The sequence below is a fragment of the Rhea americana genome, unplaced genomic scaffold (assembly GCF_003343005.1).
Source record: "Rhea americana isolate MKP2758 unplaced genomic scaffold, rheAme1 scaffold_102, whole genome shotgun sequence".
NCBI lineage: Eukaryota > Metazoa > Chordata > Aves > Rheiformes > Rheidae > Rhea > Rhea americana.
Window position 1 is genome coordinate 1,110,434 of NW_028185062.1, and position 20,852 is coordinate 1,131,285.

The 20,852-nt window shown below is 39.5% G+C and overlaps 1 protein-coding gene across 4 annotated transcripts in view; it reads left to right on the plus strand.

Annotated features, from left to right (window-relative positions):
• The window catches only part of AMBRA1 (autophagy and beclin 1 regulator 1), a 132,949-nt gene that overhangs the window by 29,859 nt on the left and 82,238 nt on the right, over positions 1 to 20,852 (plus strand). For all 4 annotated transcript variants that reach the window (XM_085306264.1, XM_085306247.1, XM_085306254.1 and 1 more), the window contains 2 exons: positions 3,409 to 3,495; positions 10,439 to 10,618. In XM_085306264.1, the coding sequence (XP_085162390.1) occupies positions 3,409 to 3,495; positions 10,439 to 10,618 (267 nt within the window). The remainder of the gene's footprint in view (positions 1 to 3,408; positions 3,496 to 10,438; positions 10,619 to 20,852) is intronic.

Below are 20,852 nucleotides of genomic sequence, written 5' to 3' on the forward strand. Positions count from 1 at the left end.
TTGTATACATAATGGTRTATATTGCAGTGTATCTGTTATTGAACTCATTTGTCAGTGCCAGATGCATTCAAATCTGCAGCTTTGTCCTCAAGAGCTTAGCTTAGAATGAATTGGTTGAATTACAGATTTTATTTGCATGCAGTGCTCTGGTTTCAGTAAAGATTTTTTGTATTGAACTTGGGACCAGTAAGTAAAGAGATAGTCTGTCTTGATCTCGAGAGATTGCATGTTGCTTTTTTGTTTTGTTTTTGCCCCCTTTATACATTGATATCCGATTGTTTTTTGCTGTTAATGGTTTGAGAGGACACAGTTACAGGATGATTAAGATTTTGCGGTCAGATTTAAAATTGGCTATAACCTTTAGCAGTTACTCATAACTGAATTATCTTTGCCCGTGAGGTTTAACTGCAGACCTAGTATATGGGTCATAAGCCCTTGTGTAACGTAACGATGGAGGTGATTTTGGTGTTGGCAGGCCTGGAATGCTCTRTTTGAAAGACCATGTCATCTGAGACCATTTTATTCTAACAAAGTAGTCTTAAGAGTGAGTGCTATCGAGTGTGCTTAATGGAGTGCATTTGTCACTCCTACCCCCGTGATGCGGTCACAGCTGTTCTGAGGAGCCCGTCTGCTGAAGGTGATTGTCAGTTGTCAGCCTTCCCGAATGCGAGAGAAGCGTGGCAAGAGAATACCTAGAGACTCCTTTCCAGCAGAGCCTGCTGGGCCATGCAGCTTGTACTGATCATCTTCCTATGTGGTGCTCTGGTTTTGCCACGTCCTTTAGTGATAGAGCGTAGAGGACTGGAGCGGGGGGGGGGGGATTACATTATATGAGCACCAAGARTTTTGACAGGGATGATGAGTTTGACAATTAATTGTGTATGCTTTATCAGAAGAGATGTGTTGCAGGGAAATGGTGTGCTTGGTAAGAGGGAACACACTTTAGTATAGTGTGTAGGTTGCTCAGACCTGGCAAGGAGGCAAATGCTGTGTCTGTGGCTCTAGATTGACCTGACCCTGGCAGGATCTGCGTGCTAGGGGAACATTTTCTCTCAGGCTGAGTCTAAAGGAGCTAACAGCGCTCAGAACTGCATGATCGGCAGGTATGGGAGTGCCCCCAACAGAGGCCAGGCAGAGCCCGACTCCMGTGCTTGCCTTCTAGAATAGGCTGCTATGGGCCTTCCCTTATTTACCAGCTCTGGAACATGTGGCAGTGTATCATGGACTGTGCTTGGTCTGTAGGACTCTATTTTTGATGCGTGTTTGGGTCTGACACGGAACAAGGAAGCCAGTATGTTTTTGCTGGTTTATTTAAGCATCATTTGCAGAATAAGAGGCCACCAGTATGGACTTGGTAGTAAATTGGTCTAAGTTGCTGGAGGGTGCCACTCATGCAGTGATTAGGCAGGACTGTACTGAGTAAGGTGGCAGCCTTGGCACATCAAGGCTACTTGCAGACTTGCTCTTTTTAGAGTGCTGTGTTACTTAAGCAGCCACAAAGAGCAGACTTTGAAGAAACACGTTGGTTTTGCAATGCTAGTAATCCAGTCATTGAACTCAGTCTGCAAGCTAGAAAGGGGCCAGCTGACTGAATGTGTAGAATGTCAGTTCTACCAATTTTTATTCCTTCTGGGGAGGGATGGATTAAAGCAGTTTATATATGGTGCAAGTGTTAGGTTATGAGACAGTGACTCTAGGTATACATCATAAAACTGTTCTGCTATTTGTTCTGGATTAGCTTCTTTTGCATATATTGACTTCTATGCTTGGAGAGGGAGAGAGGTTTTGGTAAGCGAAGGTTGAGGTATTATAAGAGCTTCCAAGGGAGCTAAGGGATTCGTAATATCTAGCAGTGTTGAAGGTTGGAACTTTTGACTTGTAACTTGGGGAATTAATTCATCTCAAAGTTTAAGAGATTTAATAACTGTTCTTGAATAAGACAAATGGTTGCCAAGCAACTTTTTGCCAGAAAGGAGAGAATTGCTTACCTTCTGTAGAGTCCCAGTGCTCTGCGGTAAGCACTGACTCTGTGCATCTGGCACATACCTTTCCAAGTAACTGGGGCAATTTCTTGCTGTTTTCTGTATCCTACATTTATAATGCAATGYGGAAGGAAAATTTTTATTCCTAGAAAGCGATAGTGAGTTGTCTTGAGATACTGAGTTTTGGGGGTGGGGGRAAGGAGAGGAGGAATCTCTCATTTGCATTTCTACTATATTTATCTGAAAAACATTCTGATTAGGCTTGTGTTCAACATCTCCTTTCTCTTGTGATATTAAGACTTGCTRTCAAGTAATAGAGAATTGGATGTGGATTATATCTGGTCCATCTTCATTCTTCTTGTGTGTAGATTGATGTTTGCTCTCCTACAGAACAAATAGTAAGTGCAAATAAGGAATGTGAGCCTAAGATTTACTGATTCAAGTCTTTCTCACCAAGTGTGTGTGTGGGAAATAGAACAGACATGCTGTTTGATATCTGACTTTCAAACCATAACAATTTTTGTTTGAGTTGCAAAGACTGGAAATGAAACTTGGTAGGAGTGTCCAGGTAAAAAGACTTGAAAGGGAACTCAGCAGCCTTATAAACTTTTGGTAGCTGATTTTTCCACTCTACACCCACCCCAGCTCATCTCTCTTGAGAGTGTTAACATAATGGCTGCAGCAGGCTCGAATGAGTCAGTCTTGAAACAATGCCATGCTCTGCTTTGTGACAAGAAGCTAGATAGAGGTGAATGTAGAAGCCGGAGTGGAGGATATGTTCCTGCTATATTCTTTCATTCTACTGMCTGTCGTGACTCAGACTTACTTCTCACATATTCAGGCTGTCTGGCTGCATTTGCGTACATTTACTTTTTGGGTGAATATTGGTGTCTCTTTCTGTGGCAGATTAAGATGCAGAGGAACCAAACATTTTTGTGGCTAAAAWCCTCTTTTTCTGAGCTTTGAGACTAAGATTGAATAGCTTGCTGTGAGTAAGCAGTAAGCAGTGTCCATAGAGTCCATATAGTGAGCAGTGTTCTTTCTCCCATGGTCCTTGGCCCCTGTCTGTGTAGTTACTTTTGAGTCCGTAAGAATTGGACAGGTGGCTAGTACAGCAGTTTTATGGACCTGACAAACTGAGATGGCTTGTCTCCAAAGAGAACTAGCAGCTACATTTTTYTCTTGAAACTTGGAAACAGGTATGGGACCACTCTCCTTTCTTACCTGAGATGTTCTCTCTCGTGTATAGTGAGAATGTTACAATTTGAATAGCTGTGTGGCAAAACTCTTATGTAGTGGTTAAGTATATCATAGTGTTCTCTATACCAGTGATAGAAATATTCTTAAGAGATTTCAGAAAGTAGGGCATAATGAGAGGGATGCTCCTGGCTGGCCTTTGACTTTGTCATTTTTTTTTCCTTTCCAGGAGGTTGCTGGAGTCTTCCCTCATTTCATTATCTCGCTATGATGGAGCAGGCTCCCGGGAGCATCCAATCTACCCAGATCCAGCCAGGTAAGAACAAAGGCACTTAGGTTTCATAGAAGAAAGCATTACTTCTTTGTAACTGTGTAACTCACTGATGCCTTTGGGAGTGGTCCTAGTATTTAGTCTGTCTCCTCCTCTGACCTGTCATGAGGGGAGAAGGCAATCCAAACAAGAAGATACTGTCAGATCTTGGAGTAAATGGGGAAAAGAGGAAGAAATTGCTATTGAACTAAGTGCATAAGGAGTCATGAAACCATGTGGGATGGAAAACRCTAGCACCCAACCTGCAAGCAGGTGCAACAGTAGATGAGATGAAATCAATAAACTTGAAATCTTTTTCCAAGAAAAATGAAGCAAAAAGAAATAGTCAATTTAAGAGTAAGAGAGAATGCAGTAAAGGTAGTTAGGAGTTGATGTAAGCAGACAGCATGCTTAGAAAAATGGAATGTCTCCCTAAATGTATCCATATGAGATAGCATAACCAAAGTTTTAAGTATACTTAACTAAAAACAAAATACTGACAATTATTTGTGAAGAATCATGAATCATTGACATTAGACTTATAAACAACTGTAGTGCTGCTTAATCCCCAGAAGAGGTGGGAGTGTTTCACAGGACCAGAAAAAGCAAATATGGTAGAGTTACCAAAATGGAAAGAAGTGATCTTTGCAGTTACCACTTAGTGTATTAAGAAAGCAGCAGATGGGATAATGTGACCCCTAGACCCTGTCAGAAGAGATAATAAAGCATGAACAGTAAGCAGCATTGGAAACTTTCAAAGACTAAATCGTGACAAATATGCTTTCTTAGGTGGATTTAGCAAAACTGTGAATGAGGAGAATTCGGTAGGTGTAAAGTGCATCTGATTTAGCCTCTTAAGAAACCTCTGACATAGTTGCATGAGTTGAAGGAAGTTATCATAAAGGGGTTTACAGGAATAGTATTGTATGAAAATAAAGTATCTGTGTTGCTGCAGGAAGTTGTTTTCCTTCCACCAATATCTCCCAGATCATTAGTGACAAAATGTGCATTTTGTTATAGACTGTACTGTGTGCACAAGTTCTGAAATAAGAGGCTATGTTGTGAACAGTGTGTGTGGTGTAGTTATGCTTATAAATTACTCCTTGCTAACTATCTCCATGTAGATAAACCTCTGTAGAAGTGAAATCTTATACTAGGCTTTTTTTCCATTTATCACAAGGAAGTTTGCTCTAGAATGATAATTCAAAGCTCAGGAATAGTATAAATAGTTTTGGTGCAATTAATGTGAAGTGTAGTACTTCTGTGTAAGGTCACTRGAAGACAGCAGCCTAGGTTTCTGTGGGTTTTCGCAAAGGAGCATCAGAATTGCGCCGATAAATTTACAGGCTTTCTAGATGGCTGTTGGTTGAATGACTGGTACTGAGATTCATTTGCCTGGACAGATGGAAGTGAAATTTTGTAAATATTGAATTAAAAGAAATTACGATATTTAGGTCAATTTATGAATGCCAAGAGCTATTAAATGTCTGGAAGTGGACTATCCTTATTTTCTGGAATACCTAATCCAAAGAAGGCAAATTTCTTCAGCAAAGACTGTGAGAAGTAGTTTTCAGCTCTCTAGGAGCTGCATTTTAAGAAGGAGCAAAGAGGGAGGGTGTGCCAGGATTAATGTTCCCCCTTCCGTCATTCTGCCCATGAGATCACTCTCTCAATAACATATAYGAAAAGGAAGCATTGGTGAAACATTTCCTAGCATAAGAAGCATTGTCAAAAGTGTTTTTATACTTGGAGCAGTCTTGGAACTGAGACGGCATTCTGCASATGGAAGTTCAGCATTTTGTTTTAGGTTATGGTGAAGCTGTAGCAGTCTGAGTTTATAAAAAGCTTTGGAAGAAAAGGGCAGCATTGAATCCTCTGAGGAGTTTAGTTTGTTCCATTAAGTGTCACTCTGTCCTTTTCAGAAGATGAGATACATAGATGTAATCGGCATAAGCTGAAAGTTTGAGTGGGATAAGATCAGAGTGTTCCTCTGTAAATCTGACTGGTGTGCTAGGCTASTAGGATCTTTTTAATTGTCCCTTGACCTCACTAGAAAGTGAGAGATGTGATTTAAAAAAAAATGTTACTGCATTTTGAGTTTGTAGCAGCAAAAGTTTGTAACAGGAAGGTTAAGACTTCCAGATGTCCTTGAATAACAAAGTGGAAAAAGTGAAATAAAGGTGAAATAAGCATACATATATCCTTAAGACCAAGCTGTACCCAATGGAACTTTTAAAAACTTCATGTATATGCTGAATAAGTTAAGTGTTTGAGAAATAAAATAAAAACAAACTTTTATGCTGTATCTGTTGCTTCTGAGGAGTGATGCTTTATTTGAATAACCTAGGTCAGGAATGAGGCAGAGAGAACAATTTTTAAGTTACYTCAGATTTGGAAGGAATAGGCTCATGCGGGCTGCTGCAGTCTTTCTCAGTGGCCTCACTGAACTTCTCTAAGGTCAGCTTGGCTGTTATGTCATCCTCCATAGTTTTGACACTTACTAAGCTCAGAAAATTGAAGCTGCAGAAGAATTTACCCTCCAAGTAGAGCTACCATTAAAGAACGCTCTATACTAATACATTTTAAAAGAGGTATTTAAAAACGTGCTCCCAGACTACATCTATAAAGTAATACAAGCTCCGAGTGTTTAGTAGATGAGCATCTAGGCAAATTGAAAGGACTAGAGTAGTTGATATTAAAGAGACTCGACCTTCAGGCTGATGCTTTGACAGACTTGAGTGTTGTCTGTGAGTTGAAGGCTTAAGTGGAAAGAAAGCGACTAAAAGTAGGTGTCCATTACCGGCATTACCTTCAGCTCAGGGGTTGGTGATATGTACGCATCTGTAGTAATCAACAAGAAAATTAGTAACACTAATCAGGTAATCACTTTAGATGTTTCCCAGTCAGCAGACACATTTTAAAGATGTGAGTTGTAATAATGGCAGTGAACATCCTAGCCATCTGCATCAAGGCAGAGTTTCAGTGGTGTCACTACTTCTGAAATACTAGGAAGTTTGGGGAGGGGGATGTTGCAGAACAGTATCTTGCTCTTGGATGCAGATTTACCAGTTGTTATTATTGCTCTTGCAGGAAGCTGGGTCCAGACTTCCTCCAGCTCTTGTTTTTCTGATTTTTTTTTTTCAATTTATTTCCTATGAAAATTCTAAAATGAGGAGAGTGAAGAGAAGCAGTCTTTGCTTAAAAAAAAAAAAAAGAAAAAAGAAAAAAAGAAAGAAAAAGGAAAAAAAGCTGTCTATGTATTAGGGCCAACCTGTTTGGAAGTCTGACTGAGGAAATGCATGTCTGGCGTGTGCTACCTAGTAGCTCTTTGTTTTATGCTGGTGATGCCATTCAGAGCAACATATTTGAACTTTACTAATGCTAGCAAAAATTTCTACTTTTCTTATAGGCTCTTGCTGGCCAGCTGCACTGGTCAGTGAGCTTTCTCTTACAATAATACTTTCTCTCTTTCCATAATGAAAGCATTATCTCCTACTATCCTAGCTTGTTAGATGAGACAGAAACTGTTTGGTTCTGGCTTTTGCACTGCAGCTTTCCTCCCACTCAGCACCTTGTTTTGTGGCTGTCATGTGCCTGGCAGTACGGTCTCTCCTACTCTGAGCCATCTGCTTCAGTAAGTGGAGTCCAGTCACCTCAGAAAGTAGGTTAATGTAGCTCTTGTGGTGTTGTCAAACACTGCCTACCGTCTGCTGGACACACACTTGGTTTAAGAATTACTAGATAAACTCTGTGCTTTGCTGCTGTTTTATTAGAAGCACAGGTGAGAAATAAGTGAACTGAGCAGTCTGCTTTGACTGGCTTCTGTTTAGCCAGCTGGTAGACTAACTTTAGTCATGGGCTGATTTACGGTTGTGAATTTAAATAGCTGAACGGTAGTGTTTAATGTTAACCAGCATTTCTTATGCCACTTTACAGGCTTCTCCTCTATCCAGGATAGCTAAATCTCTTATGCTGGCTCCCAGCTCTAAATCTGATTTGTTGCATCTATATTCCAAGGACAGATGTAGCCTGAAAAATACAATTTTTGCCCTACATGTGTCCATCTGGAAAGATCTTTTCCTTATTCTATTGTGTTGATTATTTTTTTTCCTTTCCCTTTGCATTGGATCACTTGCACCTTTTTCTGTTTATCAGATTTAACTTTCTTGTCTTGCCTTTGGAAATCTTCACAATCTGTCCATTCTTCCATTCCACATACCATGTGGTGTCAGGAAGCTGAATTTGACCTATGGTCATCTGTTATTGCCAGCCTTCATTGCTTAGTCTGTCTTGTTATTCAAACAAGCATGTTCGTGCTTTCTCTTGTGATGCACAGCATATTTTGAGAAGACTAAACATAAGCAAATCTCATCCTACATAGCCTTCTGTAAAACTCTCCCTTGGGTTGATGTTAACAAAGAAAAAAGCTTCAGTGATTAGATTTCTGGACTGATGAAACCGCTGTTTGTGTTTCTGATGTTGTCTCCTTCAATGATCCTTTCTGTGCACATTTCATGTTATAGACTTTTAAAGAATACATGGAAGCCTTGGCTTATGGAAAAACCCAATGAAGAGAATAGCTTCCAGTTTACTGGTGCATTGTCATAATGCCTTGCTTCTTTTTTTTCTTGACCTGTTAAATCTTTAAATCTTCAGGGAAGTACAGTTAAAGTACTACTAGCTTTGTACAGTGAAGTCTTCTACATTATGTAAGCATGAGCAACTTTAATTCATCAAACAGTGCATAAAAGGTCCAGGAGGAAATGAAAACAAAGTGCATATGTATGGTTTCCCCTTCAGCTTTTGCTGCTCGTTGACTAAATCTTTAGATCTTGAACCCGTAGTCTTTGCTGTATCTGCCTTTCTGCTGAGATAGTAGGGTATAGGGAACTTACCTTGGGGAAGAGACTCTCACTATCTATGTGACTTCTAATTCCTTCTTTCTTGCCTTCTTCTTTTGCTGTATGCTCTGGATATGTGGAGGAATGGGAGATTGAATACACTTGATTGGTTTCTGCAGCTAGAACATTAATACAATTCATCTTTTCAAGAGTTAGTACACTTCTTTCATGCTGCTATAGGGAACACTAAAAATGCTATTAAATGTAGCTTTCCTTTGAAATAGATTTTAGGGATAGTGGTGGAGCATTTTATCAGACCTGGTCTGGTTGGTTGCTGCTCATGCTGATAAATATAAGTCTACTCATATATATGTTAAATCTTATTCCCAGTACTTCCCTATAGAACCAACACAGCCCTGCAAGAAAAGAAAAAAAATGTATTTAGCTCATGTAACAGTCATATCACCAGGGATGACTAGGTAGTTATATTTTGCTTCTAGTTATAGTGTAACACAGTGAAACTATRTAGTGTTGTTCACTATAAAGTTGAACTTTACCCTAGGGAGTCTTTGTGACTAGCAGTGCAAGACTACTCTAAAAAGAACTTAGCCTGATGCTCARTACTGAAGATAGACAGGATTCCTGAAGGCAGACAGCTTTGTGCGCTTGCAGATAAGTCAAGAAGAGTAGACTATCCCCTGGAATTCACTTTTTRTTTGAAGTTTTGTTTTAAAGCTGTTCAAACTTGCACCTATAGGTAAAAATTATGATTCCTTTTTCCATTATCACTCATTTGTCTGTAGTGCCTTTGCAGGAAATGAGATAAATACTTCTCAGGGTCATAAAAATAGCCTGGCTCCTTACATGGAATAAAAAAGCACATGAATGRGGGGAGCTAGAAGTGAAAGGAATAGACATCTTAGTGTCTAATTAGTTATTCTGAAAGCATCATTTCAGTCTCAGGGTAGCGGATGGTTGCTGAGGACCAAGGAGAAGTCTCCTTTATTTCTCTCTTTCTGTTTCTCTTTTTCCTTTCTCCTCAAATCAGAGTTCAAGACTAAATCCAAATAAAGCTGAAGAAATGCTTATTCAGCTGTTTGAGGTTTCTGCACTTTACTGATGAGTAACTATCACAGAAARCATGTGCTGGGAGTTGTGGATATGTGCAGGGTGGGAAAGGGAAGCCCATTTTTACGCATTTAACACTGAGGAACTGGGAAATAGTGGTGCATGATAGCTTATGCATATAAAGGCCAGATTGCGCTTGAGAAAGTTTAATTGCAGAGGAATACTTTCCATTCAAATAGAGTGCAAGAGTTTTAATTCTTCTCTTAACATATATGTGGTAGACCTGATAAAATTGCTAGTATATAAAATCCCCACCACTTGAATTACAAAGTAGTTGCAGAATCATAGAATTGGTAAGGTTGGAAGGAACCTCTGGAGATCATGTAGTCCAACCCCCATGCTCAAGCAGGGTCACCTGATAAATACAAGTCTACTCATGGAGCATGAGCATGCTCCAGCATGGAGCTGGAGCATGTTAGACAGGGTTGCATCCCGGCAGGCTTTGAGTATATCCAGAGAAGGAGACTCCACAGTCATACAGAGCTGTCAAAAATTTTTTCCCCACTTGATACTCTATTTTATGATGCCCTCCCTTAAGTACCTGCAGAGCAGCAGGACCTTGATTCTGTATTTATGTGAAGACTGCTTCTACTTTCCTCTTGGTATTGTAAGAAGAGTTGAGGCTGAGTTTGAGCTTAAATCTTATCARGGATGCTTGCTGGGATTAGTTGTTTGAACTGCTTAAAAAAAAAAAGACTGAAGAATCCTCATAAGTACACTTCTCTGTGCTGTGGCTGWGCTCTTTATGTGTAAGTACTATGTAGTCTTTTTGTTTATCACAATGGGAATCATGTGGCAGGATAATGTATGAAGGGGAAGTTGCACTTGTTTCTTTACTTATCTCTTAGTCACTATTAAAATACAAGCAACCTATTTTGTGTTGTATCCTTATTTTCCTAGAACTTGGAGCTCAAAAGGAAGAATAAGACTGGCTGTCGTTCTCTACTCTTGTAATGAGTGTCTGTCTTTCTCTTACTCAGGTTATCTCCTGCTGCATATTATGCTCAGAGGATGATCCAGTATCTTTCCCGGAGGGACAGTATTCGTCAGCGCTCTATGCGATACCAACAAAACCGTCTCCGCTCTTCCTCCTCCTCTTCCACTTCAGAGAACTCAAGCCCTTCTGTAGAGGGAAATGATCTGGAATTTGAAGATTTTGAGTAAGTGTGTGTGCTGCCTTGCCCTCTTGCTTGACTGTGTCAGTGCAGCACTCCTGTGTGGCTTCCCGTTATTTAGCAAGCAAGCTTCTTATAGGAACAAGATAATTTATGTCATTCAATCAATAATTAGAGCRGTGATTGCTACAAATAGGTCTCCATTATTTCTGCTGTGAAAATGAAAGGTGCCTGTGGCTTGTCAAGCTACCAATCAGACTTAAAGGACTGGTTGAACAAAGCAGAAGAGAATTCTGTCCTGCCATGAAACTGAGATGAAGAGCCAAGAGGTGTATAAGAGCCTTCAAATCTTAGGGCAGAACAGGAACTACCAAGAGGCTTTGTAAGATTTTAATTCTTTAGTCTAAGGCTGTGCTAGACAGCCAGCATGTTCTGTTTCTTGCTGTAACTGTAGAGCTTTGAGATTAGGTAAAGTTCCTGGCATTGCTTTTTGGAAGACTTGGTGATTATGAGTCAGTGTCAAGATCAAACTTAGCTTAATTTAAGGAGGGCAAATGGCCTCTTGCCTCAGAGTGAGGCACTGCCCTCCATCCAGGACTTAGAAGAGCACTCCTCTAAGCTATTGTATTTCTTAGCAATTCTGATTCTAGATGAACTCTAAGGCTGCTTTTGGACTTTTAGTGATACCTGATGTAATGTAAGTTAAAATCTGCCTTATAATCAGCAAAACATAGGATATGACCTTCCAAACCTGTCTTCTGTGATGCCCTTTGAATATAGGATTTTCCCTATCTGTTTTAAGTATTTTATTTTTTTCTTTTGTGTGTATTGTACTTAAGACATAGGATGATCCTGAACATGATCATGAAAGTAGTCTGTGGAGATACTGAAATAGGGAGGTGTGTTTGGCTGAGGGAAACTGTGAGCTCCTCAAAAGTCTGGGCTTTTATGTTGCTACTGGCAGAGGATGCTGTGAACTTTGCAACTACCAGAGGTTTCATGCTYGCTTGCTGCAGTGGCACATGCTTGAGGTGGCATCATGGTAGACCTCTGTCTTTTGTGTCAGAGTGAAGTCCCTTTGTGAAAGACACTGGTAAAACTAGTTATTCCAGAAAAGCAGCAAATTAATCCCTTTCCAGCTTTTAAAGTGGTGGCAGACTGTGTCCTCCCCCCACCTCACCCCCCAATGCTATTCTGTGAAGCTGTCATTTCATGCTGCAGCAATTAAATATTCAGAAGCACAGGGTGAGTGAATGTCTTCCCCTGTCATTGTGGCCTCGTTTATGTAAGATGTAAATGAGGGGGGATATACAGAGGAGTTACTGCCTAGTAGCTTTTGCCAAGCAGCTTTGTAGTGTGGAGAATCAGAAATGTAGTGGCTGCTGGGCCCATTTTGCAGAGAGGATGTCTAGCAACTGCAGACCTTAATATTTCTATTATTCTGTCCCATTCATCTGACGCAACTTGTTCTACCGGGGAGAGAAAGGATGGTAGCTTCTCCATTCACAGAGCCAGGCAGATAGCTTCAGAGAAATATGTTCCTCTGCAGATAATATTCATGCAGCAAGAATGCTTGTTCAGGGAAGCAAGTCAATCAGCCATGCTAAGGTTGCCTTTTATTTCATACTAAGGGAAAAGGATCATTAATTCATCACTGTGCAGTGGCTGAACTTGTTGGTTGAATGTTCCATACTGAATCCTGACCTTCTGTTCATCAGAGGATTCAGTCCTTTTCTATCTCTACTTCATTATCTCCCCTGGCTGATAACGGGGAGCTGCTGTGCGAGGTCCTTTGAGCTGGAACTTTTCTCATGGCTCATTTGACTTCTGATGCTTCACAATGAAATCTTTCTCATACCGAGTTGTTTTCTTCTCCTTTGGCTCCCTCATCCCTTCAACTGCTTTGCTTTCTCACTTGAGCAGTGTCATTTACTTTGTTCTGGCATCATCTAGATGCTCCAGCTTCCCTGCCTTTCGAGCTCTGATGTAGAAAAGGGAATTTCTACTATGCATCCAGCTGTGCGCAGCTCGTGCTTTTCTCCCAGAATCCAGTGAACTTTCTCTGCTGTAAAAGCCTTATCAATTTGCCTTGATGCTTTATCTTTCTTATCTGGACAATGTAATTGGTAAATATTTTCTTCCCCTTCATTGTCCTCCTAGAGATCCAGGAGAAGGGTGTAAGTGGCAATAAATACCAGTTAATCTTACTATTTGTAGAACTCTGGGTGAGGAGTGAGCCCTGTGCTTGCCCAGGGTGTCTAGAGGCCAKGCCTTCCTCAGCTCTTGTGGGGTTCTAAGGGTTTTCCCCCACTATGGTTCGTTATTGTATCTTTTCAGCTTTACCTACCAAACAAATGAGTAAGGGATCCGTGAAACTTGGCCTCTGCACTGTTACTGTACACGAGGCCTATAACACTCAAATCCTGTTCCCCCTTGTGTCAGTCCTCTGATGCCATTTTCTCCAGACTGCATACCTGAAACAGAATCTTGCTGGAATTCATCTGTGAATACATTTAGTTTGTGATAGTGATAGCTGTGGTGTTGGTCTTAAGAACATGKTTTTTTTTTGTTTTTTTTTTAATAGAGATTACTAATATCTTTTTATTGTACTAGCTGTTATGGCGGGGAGGGAGATGCAAGCTTTACCTATATTATTTGGTCTAATAAGATGTTTTCTCTCTACATGTGCTGCCTATGTTTAACCTGTCACTGTTATCATCTTACTGCTTATTAAATACAATTGACAACTGTAAATTTAGTCATGTCTGCATCAGAGTATTTTATACAGGTTGTAATATAGATTCAGGTTGTAATATAAGTTTATTAATGGATAAATTGATTTGAGTAGGTTTTTAGGTTAGCTTTAATGGAATCCTAAACTAAAATGAAAAGACTTCTTGCATTCTGGGATAGGAGTGTCTAAATGGAGAATGACATYACTTTATTCTTCCAGCATAATTGGTAAAAACAGATTTTTCATAGACAGGTCATAGAAGTTGAACTTTCTAATTTCCAGGTATTTTTGTGTGTCCCATCATGTTTGGAACTCACAGTAAATCTAGATTATAGGGCCAGCCTGCCTTTGCTTCAGCATATTCCACAAGTTTAAGCTCTTGGACTGAGTTGGACTGGGTCTCTTCCAGAGATTTCCTTTGGTCTGAAACAGCTCTGGTGCTGGGGTGATCTGTGATGTGGGTTGTACTTCTATGACTCCTTGGACATCATATGAATAAAACTAGCTAGTGTTTTATTCATATGTGAGTTTTTATCAGTCACCGCAATCACAATATAGAGATGTTTCTGCGGATGAATTTGGACCATCTATTTCCCTTTCTGTCTGCAGTAATCATGGGAAAGAATACAGATTCCTTTTGTGTGTCAGACTGAAAAGCAGATATATAGGGCAGTGTACCACCTTGCTGTTTGAAAGCCTTGCTGAAGTGTTTCAGTACAGTTCAATAAGGCTTTCAGGCTAAGGCTGAAGGTGTGATTGTGCCCAACTCCTCTGTCTGCTTTTTGAGAGTGGGCTGCCTGGTAGAATATACATACGAAGGAGCTTAGAGATTACACTTGTTTAATGTGTGCAGCTTTTCCCCTTTCTATCTTCTCCTTTTTGCTTTGCCCAGGAGGATCAGTGCTGGGATAGATCCTTCCTAGTCTGTGACTGTGGCAAAGTTGAACAGTTTTTGTGGTGTTGTGTCTGTACAATGAGGAGGGTTTTACTTCGCAGGCCTGAGATCTTGTTTAGGTGCTTTTCCTTTTTGATTTGCTTTTGTGATACTACTGAACYCCTAGACTGAGAATATGAGTACTGTAGGCACTGCTTTCCTGTGACCGTAATGGGCATTCTGCTTTTGTGGAAGCAGGCTGCTGCTTTGCAGAGGCGATGAATCTGCTGTGGAAAACTTACTAGATTTGATAYGGTATTTTTTAGTTTTCTATGTAAAATTTAAGCTCTTCCAGTTAAAGCATGGTCTGAACCTAGACTTGTTGGATTCTCAGATGGGCATCTTACAGGAGTCTCTTCATAACTGGATAAGATATACTAGTATACACCATGTCTTTCCCTTGCCATTCTTGGTTGTTTTATTGACGCTTTTGCAGTGGAGCAGACAATCGACATTGCTTCAGTAGTCTCTTGCCTTAAAAAGTTCTAAGATCTAAACTTGCTGGCTGACTGTCAATTTGTTAAAGCTGTAAATCTTCTTGTTTTTTGAATTTGATTTAAGTTTACTTTAGAGAGTAGTGTGATGGACTTCTTGCCCTYTTTTCCATAGGTAAAGTGTTTGGGAGTCTTTTGTGTCATAGTCAATGTTCTATTTCAAGCTGATATTTTAGTTTAGCTTTTTTCATACATAAAGGAGAAAGATGCATGGCTAAATAGACATTCGTGTGAGAGATTCAGGTATTCATCCTTCTCTGCATCTGTCTCCWTTTACAGCCTCTTTTCTTATTAGCTTCTTTATGTAAGATGCTCAGTGTGTGGAGCGGTACTTGAAAATATTAACTAGTAAATTCTTGGAAGCAATTGCATCTGAATTAACACTATGAGATAAGAAAGTAAAGGGGAAATGTAATGGCCATGGCAATATGGTTACTCAGCCAAGTGTACATTAGGTCTGTTCTCTCTATAGCTTATCAAGTGGAATCACATAAATGGTTTTTGAGGAGGGATTTATACATCATAGTAAGAATAAGTGTGGGGTTTTTTTCATTTTTTTTTTTTGGCTTAATCGCTAAGATAGAAATTAGGAAGTTTGAGTGAATGAGAGGAGAGGGGTTTGAGGTTACCACTTCTTGAAATGATTTCTTCCCCACCCTTGTGAAGGAATTCCATGGCTGTATTCATACCCAGTCTCTACCTCTTCTGCCTTACCATATATATCATTGTTTGCTGGAGGCACAGAGCAACTGGAGCATGAATCTGTAGAAATGCAATCAATTCACAGTGCACCTGCTGTTTTCTCGTAGCACATTAGCTATTAAGAGTTCATGGGTAGAACTCTGGTGACTTTCTGTGTTTTTTATGCAGTCAGTCTTTGTCTTTACTGTCCTTCTTCACAGCTTCTGCAGAAGGAGTTCCTTAAAATAGGAACCAGCTTTTCTTTGCAGGAGAAAATAGAGGTTAGAGTGACTAAAGTTTTTGTGAGACTTGAAATAAATATGGAGCTTTGATTTACAGTTCCAGAACAGCAACTGAGAGCAGTCCCCTCATTATGGAGGGAAAAGGGCAGGGAAGCCCAGAGGTAAGGGAAGGAGATTACTCTATAAGGTAACTTCGTTGCCTAAATTGACCCGCAGAGATGGAGGGGATGCCAAATGCTTAGTTCTACTAGGGCATAGTGAAGATGGGTAAGAGAGATGACTTGATCAATGATAACCTTTTGGTTTAGTGATAGTAAGGTAGCTTATCCAAACAACAGGTACGACCTTCCTCAATTAATGGTCTCTTACAAGGGTTCTTAAAGCAGTTTGTGGGGTTTTGTTGTTCTGCCATTCCTTTTCCCTTTCTCTCTGCTTACAGCTTCCATCCTTATATTTACCTTCTGAGATTAACAAAAGACATTGTAGGAGACGCATGTAGGGATAGATGTGGTCTCTACCTGTTGATTAAATGCTGATAGTCAGAGATCTTTAGGATCCTTGTTGCTCAAGTCTACTGCAGAAAAAGCAGCAATTGTTTTCTGAAAGTCTTAGATGTGACAGCATGTCATGCCTGTGTCTCTTGCTTGAGATGCTGCAAATAGAATTCGTGTTAATATTTTGTTATTTGAATTTAGATTGAGACATTAAAAGTAGGATTGCTATTTTTGCATGTACCTGCCTTTATTTTCTTCYCGAAGCCCTTTTATCTATGCAGCTCTGCTTTTAATGTCACTACTGCCACCACTGTTTCCCAGTCAAGTGGCTCTGCCTCATTGGTTTTGAAGAAGATGGACTTTCCTGAAAGGGGCTTTCAAGGCAGACTGAATTTTTTGGAACTCAGCAGTCACATTTTATGCTTTTTGCTAAAGATCTCTTGAGCACTTAGCATTGGGTTKTTGCTTCTAGATAAATAGCAATTTATGTTAATTATATTCATCATCTTAGACACAGTTGCCAGCTAAGAATGCTCACAAGTCCTGGGTGAATGGGACTGATACTGAATCTACACTTTGAACTTCACTTTTCAAGGATTAGAGTCTTAATTTGATTTGTGATCTAYTCAGAGTAGCCTGCAGCTTCATTTTCCCTGTTCTTTTTATCTCTAACTTTTGTAACAGTCTTATTCTCCTTATCTTGGTTTTAATGTCTAATATTACTGCCTGGGTGTAGTGACAGGCAATGACTATTTCCTTATAGCTGTTCTCCAGGATATTGCTAACCTCCACAGTAATGTTGTTTCCATTAGCTCAGACTGCAGAGAGGAGCAAGCGTCTTCCTAGCTGGGTGGTGAATGAATTGAATGCCTTTTGGAAGCTGACTTGCTAGGCAAGCTTGCGTTATATTGCATATCATTGGTGGCCTGGGCTTGTAGAAAGAGTTTTGATGTCAAGATGGGACCCTTCAGCCGTCTGTTTCTCTCACTGAAGTTACTTATGAGCTGTGCTCATTCTTTTGCTTTTTATTTTGTACCAGTGAAATTCTTATATACCTCACCTAATAGATGTCTTCTGGCATTACTGAGAAGGAAGCAGGCTGTTATTAGTTTGTTGCTCGCCATGCAGAACTGGCAGTGGTTAGCATTCTGCAGACTTGTAGTTCTAACCAGATTGGGGTTGATTGTGCAGTTACGTTTTTACCTGTATTTCTCTTGGAAGAGCAGCAGAGTAATAGTAAAATACATGGGAAAAAATGGTGTTTGCTTTTGACCCTTAATTCTAGTACTGAAGTCTGATGAGGCAGCTACTTTATGAACTGTGGAGTTTCCTAGTAGTTAGAATTAGCCATAGTAAAGTTTTTCCTAATCATGCTCATCTTTGGATGAATGTTGGAAAATGGCTAATTRAAGAGTTGAAGGGTGGTTGTAATGTTAGGTGTTCTATTTTTTAAAAAAACATTGAATCTAATGGTTTTCTTAATACTCATATGCTAGTTCTAGCCTGAGGAGAAGAGATTCTCCACCTTCCTCTGTCCTCTGAAGCTTCCACTTCTAGTGATTCATTGTAGCTACGGAGTCTGTTTGCCTTGTTTGAAAAGATGCCGTCAATTTGTGAGCCCACCACACAGTGAGGTGATCAAAATAGAGACAACTGGATACCTTCTCTGTGCCTAGATAAGAGTGAGTGCCTCACTGTGATTCCAAATTAGTCTTTCTCTGAAGCAATTAATCCTCTGCATTTAACAGGCTAAGTGCTGCTGTTTCTCTTGACCAGATGATCAATCTTCACTTATGCAATGCTTCTCTGAAATACTTGATCTTCTGAAGTGCTATTGTTAATCTTGTAAACTCATTTCCCCCTGATTGGCCCTCTAAAAGGTAATCAAGACTGGGGGGAGAGTTTTTTTTTTCTGATCAAGAGAGCCATTAGTAACCAGCTACCTACAGTGCTACTGCTGTTCTGTAGGAAGTTTTAGCTAAGTAGCTGAAAGATTTTTTTTTTTCCTCTTAATGTTCCTTTAAAGTTACTAGCAAAAGACTGACTCTCTAGTCCTCAAAAGAACATGTGAAAATGGAAAGGCACCATGTCTTGACTGACTGCATCAATTGTCATGTTAAGTAGCTATGTTAAGAATCTATTTTGCTAGCTCCTGTCTTTCCAGCTGGGCAGCTCCTTAGAGTTTCTCTGATATTTTTATTCTTCAAATTTTTTTGGCTTCCAGTGTTACACTTGGGATTGTTCTGTAGTCCTAATATATTTCCATGACAGCAGAAACTTTTTGTGTAGCACATGCTTCTTTTTGCTTACTTTGTCTTGGTTCCTTCTTGTTGCATCCTTGTGTTCTGCCTTAAATACTTCTCCTTCAGTCATGATCATATCCTTCAAATATAGGTAGGTAGATTTATACCTCTCATTTTTACTAGATTATGTATCTTTAAATTAGTGCTTTCATCCTTCTAAAGTCTGCAGATGCCAATAGTTGTTACCCTGTTCAATGTGCTTAGTGCTCCTCACTTGCTTATTTGTACCTACTTGTGGTAGGCCTTGATCAAAGAGATAAGCCAGTTCTTCTGCATCTTTTCTTTTAAACATCTTTCTCTTTTTAGATAAGATACCCTTGTCATCAGAGCCGTATGTGGCATTGTTACCTTATTCTGGGTTGAGTGTACAACTCCAAGGCTTAGGGGTTGTGAGCACAGCAGAGTGTATGGGACAGAAACTCCATGTTTTGATCAAGAGGCTAGTCTCGCTGATCCTGAAGATGTTACTTTGGCTACCATGTCTCCCTGCACAGTTATAACAAGCTTGTTACCTGATCTGTTTTTTTTTTTTTTTTTTTTTTTCCTAGGATACCTGCCTCTAACAATGTTCAGAATGTCAAGGTTTTATTTATTTCACATTTACTTGAAAGAGGGTTATTTCCTGGAAATGCTCCCAGTTTTCCCTAACTTCATTTGTAGGAGATGCTCAAGATATTGCAGGATCAAGCAGAGTAATACAAGAGCTCTAATATCTCCTGGCGTTTGCTGCTTCTCTCAATTGATAAAGCTAGTAGTTAATTTTCTGTTGCAGTGGTCCCAACACTGTATGCCCCTTACTCATCAGTATGATGCCAGAGTGACTGACATTCTTAGATTCACCAGAAAGCTTAATGCATCTTTTCTGTTTGTTTATTTATTTATTACTACTTCCACACCCTTCTTGAGCAAAGCACGTGTTTTGCCTTGTAGTCCTGCGCAGCTCTTGTGAGGGTACCCTTCACAGGATATCATCTGTTTCCGTCTGACTCGGCAGAGATCCTAAAACCATGCAGTTCACAGGATTCTTTCTCACTCCTTCAGTGTGGCCAGTTTGATAAGACATCCTTCTCCACAGAACCTGGGTCAGTCTTGAGAGAATCAATTTGTCAATATAAGGTGGTATTTTCTGGTAACTTCCACTGAGCTCTTGATATGATCTGTCTGCTACTCCAGCCTTCCCTATCTCCTCTGAAATAACCTGCTGCAGTCATACTCAATTATAAGCAAGTAGGTGGAAACGCTTTGTTTGAAGTGCTGAGGAGATACTTTGTTCTTTTTGTTACCATGTAAAGATGGTGCAACTGAATCTGGTATAAACACTGCAAGGTATTAGTACCTGCCACTTAACTAATTATTTAGTATTCCTATTGTTGTTAAATGTCTAACCTCTGCATAGAAATTGATTTAACATTTTAAATTGAATCACATGAAACACTATAAAATGGTGAAAATAGAGCAATTGGGTTAGTCTGGCATAATATGATTCTTAGGAACTTGCATGACTTACTGATGCTGGCTCTCATAATCAACTGTGTTTTCAAAGTGGTCATTGTTGACCTAATTCTACTGCCAGTGTAGTCAGTGGGAATTTTAATATTGACTGTAATGGGAACAGGTAAGCCAACAGATTGCATTAGAAATCCCATGCTGTATGTTTAGTTTCACTTCCTAATACAACAATCTCTAAATATTAAGGATAATTCTTGCCAAGATATGTTTTTTTTTCCTTTTTCTAACAATCTTGACTATATTCTGCTTTTCTATCTTCTGTATCCATTCAGTTGATTAATGCGGTAGCAAATTTAGCAGATAAAAAGAATACTTTTTCTCCTAACTTTAGGATGCATAGTTCTGCATCTCCATCTCTATTTTCAGAGCCATTACTGCCACTCCATTTTACATTGATCATCGTTTACATTGGTCATCATTCCACATTGGTCAGTCTTTTAATAAGCAAACAAAACAATAAGAGAAAAAAAAAAACCCCAAGAAGTTGGTTGTCTAATCCAGTTTAGAATAAATATTCATCCTTTTTCTGCTCTGTTAAAGCTCCATCAATCATCTTGAATATATTTGAATTCCTTTCTTTTCCTGCTCCATTCTGTGTTAATATTAACTTAGTGTTTTTTTCCCCTAATAACTCTTATTCTCCATATTGTCATTTTGATTTGTCTCACACTGGTATCTAAACAAATTATTCATTAACAGAATATTAAGCCAAACCCTTAAAGTTATTTTGACCATTTCTTGGTTCCTGTCATTTTCCTCGTAAGACAAATTAATCTGTTCACTAATTATGATACTCTCCTGTGTCACTTTACATTCTGATTACTTCTGATTCTTTCACTATATCTTAATGAGTTGCTTAGTTCCTCCATTTCTTTCATTGTGGAACTT